This window comes from Chrysochloris asiatica, unplaced genomic scaffold (genome assembly GCF_000296735.1).
Source record: "Chrysochloris asiatica unplaced genomic scaffold, ChrAsi1.0 scaffold00003, whole genome shotgun sequence".
Taxonomy (NCBI): Eukaryota; Metazoa; Chordata; class Mammalia; order Afrosoricida; family Chrysochloridae; genus Chrysochloris; species Chrysochloris asiatica.
The window spans coordinates 252,106-262,853 of record NW_006408521.1 but is presented as its reverse complement, the minus strand read 5'-3'; the positions used below and the strand labels follow the sequence as shown (position 1 = coordinate 262,853).

Sequence of the window (10,748 nt, the reverse complement as noted above, 5' to 3'; positions counted from 1 at the left end):
CGGGCAGTGTTTCATTCTGTTGTACATAGGGTCTCTATGAGTCGGTACCGACTCGATGGAACCCAACAACAACAACAACGTATCTTAGTTTCTCTTTTATCATTATGACTAACTAATCATTGTCTGGTAAAGTGCTAACAATTTATCAAGTGGTCCAAAAAAACCCGGAGAATTTAACTCCCAAAATAATCAAGTGTGGGCTCTTTTTCAATCAGCGGTTTAATGATTTGGTGTGGGTTTTTGGTTTTTTTCCTACGTCAGGGGGAATTATTTTTAGCGTAACTGCAAGAGCCTGTATTAGTTATCTGAAGTCTCTCTATGCCTAAACACTCAAACATCTACAGGTGAGCATTTTAAAAGTTAGAGCCAGAAGGGGCCAATACTATCTGGTCCAAACACCTCTTGTTAGAGGAGAAGATCCAAGGACTTCAGTGATGTGACCAAGGTCACTTGATACACAGAAGACTCTCTGTTTCAGTTCTTAAACTGGACCTTTTTTCTATTCTAAACTATTGATTCTGCACACATGTGGGGAGTGGAGTGGCATGAAGGAAAGGTCTTACTATGAGACTTCCTTCTGATACAATAATCTCAGTCAGATATGTTAGAATACATTTATTACCCAGGAAGTCTCAAAAGTTTGTCAAGCCAAGCAATTTTTCTTTCTTCTCTCTCACAGTCCTGTTCCTACCCTCAATAAACCAAAACAAACAAATAAAGCCCAACTCTGAGATTACACTAAGGGGAAAGAAAGAAGACATACTGGCAACTCTAGCTCTGCTACAATCCATGAAGTTAAATTCTTCCTTCTTATTAAAAATCTCTGGGTGCTCATTCTCTTATACATTCTTTCTCTTTTAAGTAGAAATTATTAGGGCCCTGCTTTCCTCCATGAAAAAACAAAACAAAAAATTTGAACACAAAACAATTCACTAACCAAACACACACACATACATTGGCTATCTCAAAAACAAAAGATGAAAGGAGTTATCCCCAGCGGAAAAGTTGCCACCAACAAAACTTCCGTTTTCCAAATAAATAAATAAAAATAAAAACCCAGAGCTTTTTCTTTCATTTGAAATGTTACAAAAATAGGAGAAGCCATCAAAGTCCTTTATTCTTGCAAATATCCCAAACTTCAATGCCTTCCTACTGGGCACTTCTAGATTCTGAGGCCACTGAACTCACAAATGTTACCACTTAACATAATTGGTGTTAAGCGGATGCTATAGAATAGCTCCTGTATATACAGTCAAGGTCTTTAAAGACATTAAGGGCTTAATATTGTCATAAAATTTAACCCAATATTTTAAACACATGTAAGTAAGTCACTCTCAAAGTAAATTTACTTAGCTGGATATGAAATCCCCAACTTCATTAGTATTCTCTTACTAGCATAAATTCTTTGTCAATTCAGAGGGTTTACAAAACGGGTACTGGCTTTAGCTATAAAAATCAATCAAACCGATGCATATTCATCAAGAGGCTGCTCTAAATAGATTGATGAGTAGAACTTAAGTAAATTCTGGTTTCTCTGGTGTCAAACTAGAAAATGAGGGGGTTGTAGTAAGTGATTACTAAGACTTCTAGTTCTAACCAAGTGCAGTTCTGTAATTTTACATGGTTTGCAAAGTACCAGATATAAAGGAGTAGTATAATCAACAGCCTCTCCACTCAGATGCACTAAAGGTCAATGTTAAAACATTAACATCTCACCCTGGAAAGGTGGCATTAGACATTTGGCCATCACCTTATTATGACTGAGCTCAAGGCATCTAGCAGAGGCCCCAGGATGAGCAGTTGTAAGGAAGAGAAGGAAGTGAGCAGGCATTATAAATCAAACACCTACAGGCAGACACCATAAATACACAGAGAGAGCAGGATGGGAACTGTGAAAACTGGAGAGTTCATGTCCCATCTTAAAAGGGCAACTGCTCAACTCCACATAATTGTTGTTTTGTGGCATTCCAGACTCTGTTGTCGTATCTTCAGGGTTTACATTTTGTACAAACAACTGACATCTAAGTATTGGTTCCAAATATTGAAAAGCACTGTGCAAATCAACTATGTCTCCATAGTAGATAAATACGCAGGAAATCAAATATGAGCCCTTTAGTCTAAGACACCATAATGCCAAGAAATACTGTGTTGGGGAGTGGGCATGCCACAAGGAAGGGGGAGTACCACAATAAAAAGGTTGGAGGCAGTTAAAATGATACCTAAGGGAATTAGATATGTTGAGGGAATTCAAAAGGACAAGCAAACATGGAAGGGTCGTGAGCTCTAGATGAGATTCTAACATATGCTTCAGAGATTTATCCTAGAAATTAGGAACATTTCCTGGAAAAAGAAATATATATGTAGTAGACAGAACAAAGGTCCCCAAAGATGTCTGCATCCTTAGACTTTATTAATATGCCACCTTATGTAGCAAAAGAGACCTTGCAGATTAATTAAGTATCTTGCAATGGTAATACTACCCTGGATCACCCTACTGAGCCTAACTGAATCCTGTGGATTTTTTAAATCAAAAAAAAAAAAAAATTTCTTGGCTGTAATTAGAGAGAGATGTAACTATGGAAGAGTGGTCAGAAAGATACAACATTAGTTATTTGAAGATGGATGAAGGAGCCAGGAGTCAAGGAATTTTGGGAAGCTTCCAGAAGCTAGAAAATGCAAGGAAGTGGACACATTCCTAGAGCCTCCAGAAAGGAATGCAACCCTGCCAACACCTTTATTTTAATGCAGTAATACCCATGTTGGACTTCTATCATACGAAAGTGTATATAAATGTGCTTTTTCAAGCCACAAGTTTGTGCTCATTAGTTATAGTAGTAATAGAAATCCAACACAGTATATGTACCAAAACAGCAAAACAAACAAACAAACAAATTACTAGTGTTAAGTTGATTCTGATTCCTACCAATCCTATAGGATTGAGCAGAATGGATTTTGGGGGTTTTTGAGGCTATATATCTTTACAGAAGCAGACTGCCTGCCACATCTTTCTCTTGTGGAGCAAGGTTCAAATTACCAACCTTTCAGTTAAAAGCCCAATGCTTAATGCACTATTCCACCAGAGTGCCTTATACATACATGGCGTATGTTAATTTGTCATTGCCACAATAGAACACCAGTACTTTAACAAATTTGAACAAACTTGTGGTTTAAAACAACACATTTATTATCTTATAGTTCTGTAAGATAAAAATCCAACATGGGTATCGTATGCAATAAATATACACATTGGTTTTAAAGCAGAAAAAGTGTGCATCGAGGTTGTATCCTTTCACCATACTATTCAATCTGTATGTTGAGCAAATAACTTGAGACACTGGGCTATATGAAGAGGAATGCAGCCTCAGGATCAGAAGAAGATTCATTAACAAAACAAAATGCAGATGACCTAACCTTGTTTGCTGAAATTGAACAGGACTTTTTGAAGTACTTACTGATGAAAATCAAAGACTTCTGCATGGATTACAATTCAATGTAAAGAAAACAAAAATCCTCAAAACTGGACCAATACACAACATGATGATAAACAGAGAAAAGACTGAAGTTGTGAAGGATTTCATTTCACTTGGGTCCACAATCAATTCCCATGGAAGCAGTAGTTAAAAACAAAACAAAAAAAAAACCCTCAAAATTGCAATGGGCAAATTGCCTGCAAAAGACTCCTTTAAAGTATTGAAAACCTAAGTTGTCACTTTGAGGACTAAGGTATGTCTCACTCAAGTCATGGCCTTTTGTATCACCCTAGACTACAAAGCCATTTGAACTGCAAGGTAGGCAATTGAAAGTCACCAGCTGCTCCTTGGAAACCTTATACTGGGTTGCTATGGGTCAGAATTGACTCCACGGCACTTAACAACAACAACATATGCATACATGTGAAAATTAGGCAATGAGTAAGGGATACAGAAGAAGGACTGATAGTCTGAATTATACCTCTAAATTAGGGATTAGCCAAGAATATTTCATATACCAGAAGAACAAACAAATCTTTCATGGAAGAAATGCAACCAGATTGTTCCTTAGAAACGAAGATGTTAACACTTCATCTCACTTACTTGGAACGTGATATCAACACGGACTAATCCCTGGAGAAGAACATTACGGTCAACATAAAAGAGGAAGACTCTCAAACAAACGGACTGACACACAGCAGCAACAATGCTCTCAAAAATAACAATGAATGCGGGGAGGGCACATGACCAGGAAGCACTTTGTTCTGCTGTGTGTACGGTTGCCATGCATTGGAGCCAAGTGGCTAACACCTAATAACAACAATAAGATATAGATATAGAGATACGTGAATTTTTTCAAGAACATTAATTCTGATGCTCCGACACAAATCAAGGCTCTCTGAGCTAGAAAGAGTCCAAGACACGAGATCCTCTGAGAGCTATAAGCACAAAACGTTTTCTTCTTGGCATATGTGGAAAATCAATATCCTCCGCATACATGTTCATATTCAGCTCTGAAATCTCTCTTCTCCAAGGATGTACTGAGTCTCTGAAGACTGTGTGTTCCTTTGAGTTTTACATAAATGAACTGTGACCCTTTGACAATTCTTGCAGCAGAAAGATCTTTCGTCCCTTTGTCACAGCGTTCATTATATTGACAGCATTCTCCTCCTCTCCCCCCAAAAGGTGAAGATTTACACCTAATGTAGTTTTGCCTGGTTTCTTCCCTTTCTCTGAGTCACATGTAAGTCTGACATGTCTCTACCAAAATCCTATAGGGTGTAATCTTCCTGACGCTGGCCATATGCAGGCTGAAAATGGAAGAGGAATGTTATCAGGAATGTGAGCTACCTAATTCAAATTGTTTTTAGCCTCTGATCTCATTTCACCTGTTCATCAAATTTCACAATCCCTGTATATATTGGAAATGCATTTTTAAAGTTCCATTAGAATGTCCCTGGATGACTCCACCATATTTCTGGTAAATAACTATAGTATGAAGGCTATCAGTCCAATATAAATGCTAAATCTAACCGTATTAGACGTAGCCAACCTGACATCAGTCTTGCGATTTAACATCAGACCCTATCACTGCTGACATAGTGCACAGAATATTTTGTAATGCTGCCAGCTGAGGAAGCGAGAGCCTGTGAAAGTGGGACATGGAGGTTACAGGAAGAATTACAAGGTATATAGGATTCTATGGATGTTTGTTAAGGGGCAGAAGAAGAGAGATCACATCTGCTTTTGTGAGAAACACTAGCTGATCTACTGGGGACTGGAAAGAAATAGCAGCTTAATGAGGAAAGTCTACTCCATGACCCTGTATCTGGTTTCTTCCTTAACATGGTCCAGGAGCCTCCTGAAATTTTAAGCAGACTTTTCTGGTACGTGTGTTTTCTTTCCTGATAAAACTTGTCATACTCTCCAAAAATCTAAGTAAAGGTATAACCCACCCCCACCCCAAATTAAGAACTCGGCTCTATGTTACTCCATTGGCATCATCCCTATTTAATACCGTCAGAGCATAATTATTCATATGATAATGATTTCTATCAGAGAATGCTTACATTTCTGACTTGCCCTCTGACAATAAACAGTAAAAGTAGCCGTTCCCTTTGCAACCACAGATGGGACTTAAGGCAGCATTAACTTTAGCAAACATCAGCATCTTTGAGAAAGTGAATCACTAACACGTTGTTTTTATACCAGCTTCTATTCAATAGCCACCTCCAAAAGGACCACCATATATCTCACCTACATATATGAATGAGTTGTGTGTTTTACCAAGATGAAATATGTAAAATATAGTTGATTTTATTCTTGCTGGTAAAGGTAGTCATCAGGCAGAATATAGAGCGACTGCCTAAACTGATTCTCAAGCAAATCAAGCTCATTGTCATCAAGCCAATTACAACTCATAGCAACTCTATAAGACAGAGCACGGTTTCTGTGGCTTCCAAGACTGTGAATCATTATGAAAGTCAACATCTTTCTCCTAAAGTGCTGCTGTTGGTTTTGCTTAACCACTGAACCACCAGGGTTCCTTCAAACAGATCCCAGCCAACCTAAAATAACTTTATTACAAGAAGATCTCAACTAGGAGAATTTCCTGATCAACAGAGAAACGACAAAGTTGAGTCCAGCAGGTATTACTTGAGGCCAAGGAAGAATAAACAGATCAGAGAGGGCAACTTGAGAAGAAAACTACAAATATATCTATAAATCCAGTTGGAGAGTGGAAAACTTAAGCTTTAGGACCCCTTCCGCTTCCTTGGGGTTTTTTTTATTTTAAATTTAGTATGCTAAGCATTAAAACACAATTACATTACAATTCAATCTTCCTTAGAGTTGTTATTAACTTACAATGTGCCCACTAAGAAAACAATTTCTATACGTCACACTAAGAAGTCTAACATTCCCTTCACACCGAGCGAGGGCTATGACTGCATCTGTACACAAGATCCTACAAGAACAGCTGACACAACCAGGGCTAGAATTCTTTCTTCTGGTTATTTTCAGAAGAGACTCTCCACAGACAGCTGCACTGCCTGTCTCCCCTCAGAATGCCATGTCGGCCTTCTCGCAGGCAGCTTTCTACCCATGCCTTTTGCCCTGGCTCCAGAGCTGATTCCAGGAGGTCTAGTAGATCAGAGAGTCTGCCTGGGAGCTAGCTCTAAATCAGGACTTCATGGCTCCACTCGGGTCAGCACAGAAGCTGCACCTGCCATTGGTACGTTCAAATTCGGACTCAGTCTTTTTCTGCTGTGCAACATCAGGCAAGCAAGTTCAAGTTTCTCTGTCAGCCTCAGGCTTCTCCTTCAGAAAATGCGGCTGTGAGTACAAGTGTGAGGAGGAAGCTGTAAAGGCTCATTAGGTAAGAGACGGCAGGCACTTGGCATGATGGCTGGCGGTCATCTCTGTCATTATCACGAGGAAACCCCACTCGCCTCTAGCATAGACACACAGAGGGCAGGACGAATAAAGTTGGCCTGTTTCCCTCCCCTTTATGGGGATTTTATGGCTGAATGTCTGCACAACGAAGACAGAGAAATATGTTTTAGTTGTTTTTTGTTTTAATATTTCTCTTAAACTCAGACTCAGTGAGTCTCCTTCTGGGTTCCTGCAAATAGCTTCTCTGACAATAAGTTAATGCCAACCAAAGCTGGCAAGCCTGGACCCTTGTGTAGAGGTGGCAGGCACACCCATTAGCGTTTTAGTGAAATGAACCCCAGGCACAGCACCTTGGTTGAAGTCGCACTGTTTCTTGGCACCTGGAGGTGTTGTTTTGTGGATTCTCATGAGCTGGCGTGCCTGCTCTCCCCTGACACTCCGGCTGACCAGACACCACGTGCTCTGTCTCCTACAAGAAGCAACAACAGAAGTAGATGAGCTGTCAGCAGTGAACATTCCACAGGATTCTTCAGCTGCATGTGGGGTGAGTGCTTGCAGGGCCAGGAGTTAGCAGTATACATCACACTTCACTGACTGCACGGGGATCTGGAATTTAAAACACTTCGTTCTCTCAGTCAGTTGCTTTGAGATTAAAAATCAAAAGGTAGGACAAAAAACATTTTTAAACTAATTTCCAATAGAAATGGAAACGAGCTTAAAAATTAACATTCTAATGGTACAACCAATTCAGGGAACAATATGAAACTGTTAAAAATGTTGTTGAAGATTATTTACTTACAAGCTACATCTAAAAAGATACTTATTCTAATTGATAGAGCAATATCTATAGCATAAGCACATTTTTAAAAAACTGACCCTATGTACAAACACACAAATTGGGATGAGAGGAACCAAAATCTTCAGAGACGAACTCTGAAATAACATATCTTATTTGGCTTTATTCATTTATTTATTCGTTTTAGGGCTCATCTATATTTTCTTAATTTTCTACAATGACTATACATTACTCCTATAATAAGAATATGAATCTGAACATGGAGAAATCAATCATTTTTATAAATTCCAAGTCCCAAACATGCAAAAGCTCTCGTCTTCTCTTTCCCCTTCTCTTTCTGTTTGTCTTTCTCTGTCTCTTTGTCTCTCTCTCTCTCTCTCTCTCTCTCTCTCTCTCACACACACACACACACACACACACACACACACGGTACTGACATTAGCCACACTGCAACCAAAGAAACCATACAGAGGCCATCCCATAATGTAACCTACACATGAGTTTTATAAAACCTCCAGAATGCAAAACTCTCAAGAGACTATCATAAAAACAGCCAGGCTAAAAATAATCTGGATTCAATACAAGGACACATAGATCAAAAATGAAAGGTTTCTATAATATATAGCAGTTAAATTACTAGTCTCCAGCTGACAAGTTTTCCCTAGGATAAAACAGCCTCTGTTTACTTAACAACACAAACTGCCTGATAAATAAGATATTAAAACCCAAACTGCATCAATCCATCCAGATGAGGAATGTCATACAATGTATGCAGACGATGCAGCGGATCTGTGCATTATTTTGCTGTATCAATGGAGACTCAGCTCCTCTATTGCTACTGGGGGTTGAAGTCAGTAAAACTGCCAATGTGCCTCGTGTCTCAGAAGTCAAGTTTTCTAAACACTAGAATAAACTGTCAACAGTCATTTCAAGCCTCTAAAACAAAATTATATGGATGCCTTTCTGTCATGGTTGAATTGTTGTTGTTTTTGTTAAGTGCTGTCAAGTAGATTCCGATGCATAGCGACCCTGTATAGGGTTTCCAAGGAGCAGCTGGTGAGTTTGAGCCGCCAAACTTGCAGTTCAAACGGCTTTGCAGTCTGGTGCATTAAAACCCACAGCGCCACACCGGGACTCCAAGTTGAATGGAGTACCCCCAAAATATGTGTTGAATTCCTAACTTTTGCATTTTGTAAATATGGTCCTGGCAGAAAATAGAAGTTTTTCTTAATAAATATATGTTGTTGTTAAGTGCCTTCAAGCTGGTTCTGCTTTACAGAGACCCTGTATAAGGTTTCCAAGTAGCAGTTGTTGACCTTGCAGTTCAAACTGATCTTACAGCCCAGCACATTAACCCACAATACCATAGTGTTATATTACTATATTAATGAGATCAAAGCAGTATAAGGTGGATCCTAAACCTAATCATTTCTGGTTAATATAAAACACATAAACATATATAAAGACAACATATAAAAAAAGACATGTTTCTGTTACTACTACGTGTTGTCATATGGGTTCCAACTCATAGTGACCCTCTATAGGCTTTCCGAGGAGTTGCTGGTGAGCTTGATCTGCTGACCTTGCAGCTCAAACTGACATAAATTCCAAAGACTGCAGGTTATCTTAGGCTGAAACAGACAAAGTGAGATCACTCCCAAGAGCTATGCCCTGAATTCAGACTTTGTCTCCTAAACTGTGAGAAATTTCTGTTTTTTAAAGCCACCCATGGTATCTTTTATTTTTGAGTTGTTTTTTTTTTTTAAGGTTTTTATTGTGGATTGAATGAACGTCTACAGGGCAGATCATCAGTTTTACATTCAACAAATCATACCCCTTGTTTCATTACAATGATTATAATCCCCTATGAATCGGGCTGCCAACCTCAAGGCCAGCAGTTCGAAACTACCGGTGGTTCCATGGGAGAAAGATGAGATTTACATCTGCTCCTGTAAAGATTTACAGCCTTGGAAACCCTGTGCAGGGTCACTATGAGTCGGAATCGACTCCACGGTACTTAACAACATGTACCATCAGTTAATAGTATTTCTCTCTATTCATTTTAGCTCTTTTTTGTTTAAACACTCAGGCATATATAATAATTTACATCACCAAAGGACACATTCTGCAAGTCTGCCTCCTAGCCGCCATCTCTTAGTCCCTCTCTTTCCATGAATCTAGAGTCCTCACTTGCTCCTTCTCTCTAGGTCCCCGTCTCTGTTTCTATCTCTGGTGTTACTGCTTTTCTGGTTAACGGCTCGCATTCTGTTTGTGCTCTTTTCCCTTGATGGTCCTAGGGTCCTCTGTTTCTGGACTGTAGATTAACTACTCCCCCATTTTTGCTACAAAACTGCTACCTTTACAATTGTGACAGTTGCAATTAGTCATGATAACAATTATTCATAAGAATAATTGAATAATTGAATCTTAAGAATCTTTTCCCCATCTCTTTTAACCAGACCCATCTAGACAAGATGAAAACTATTCAATAGAGTCTCTTCCTTTCCCCACACACTATTAAACTAAACTCCCCCTTGAAACCTCATAAGCCAGTCACTTCATACCTTTATTGCCCCCTCATTTTAGGTAGCCATTGTCTAAGTTGCCCATTCCTATCTACTGTGTATATAGAGGGGATAGCATTGATACTTGATGTGGAGACTCCTTCCCTCTCTGTTGGTATTTATAGTTACTACCTCCATGAGTATAGGTCAAGTTCATCAAATTGTAGCAATTTACCTTTGTTTCCTTTATCAAAAATTGTTTTGTTCTTCTTTTTTTTTTTTAATCTTCCTCTAGTTGAGTTCTGATTATCAAGCCATCGAGGCTAGGTCAAGTGGGTACTGTCTGCAACTTTGGGTGTTCTTGTCCGACTCCTCTCACTTCATATCAGCTGGATGCTTCACTCTCAGCTCTAGCCCTCTGCGGCTAAGTCCTTGTCCATGGGCTCAGGTATCCCTAGGTCTCACCACACTTTGGACCAGCCAGCCCTTACTCTTTTCTCTCTCATCTCCATGTCAATGGGAATCTATGGAACGTGATAGAACTTAGCCCATTTCTGCATTGCTGCCTTTCCCCCTCTTCCACTC

The 10,748-nt window shown here is 39.2% G+C and overlaps 1 protein-coding gene across 4 annotated transcripts in view; it reads right to left on the bottom strand.

Moving 5' to 3' along the window:
- The window catches only part of FAM13C (family with sequence similarity 13, member C), a 189,943-nt gene that overhangs the window by 107,902 nt on the left and 71,293 nt on the right, over window positions 1-10,748 (bottom strand). For all 4 annotated transcript variants that reach the window (XM_006831093.1, XM_006831092.1, XM_006831095.1 and 1 more), the window contains one exon: window positions 7,214-7,332. In XM_006831093.1, the coding sequence (XP_006831156.1) occupies window positions 7,214-7,332 (119 nt within the window). The remainder of the gene's footprint in view (window positions 1-7,213; window positions 7,333-10,748) is intronic.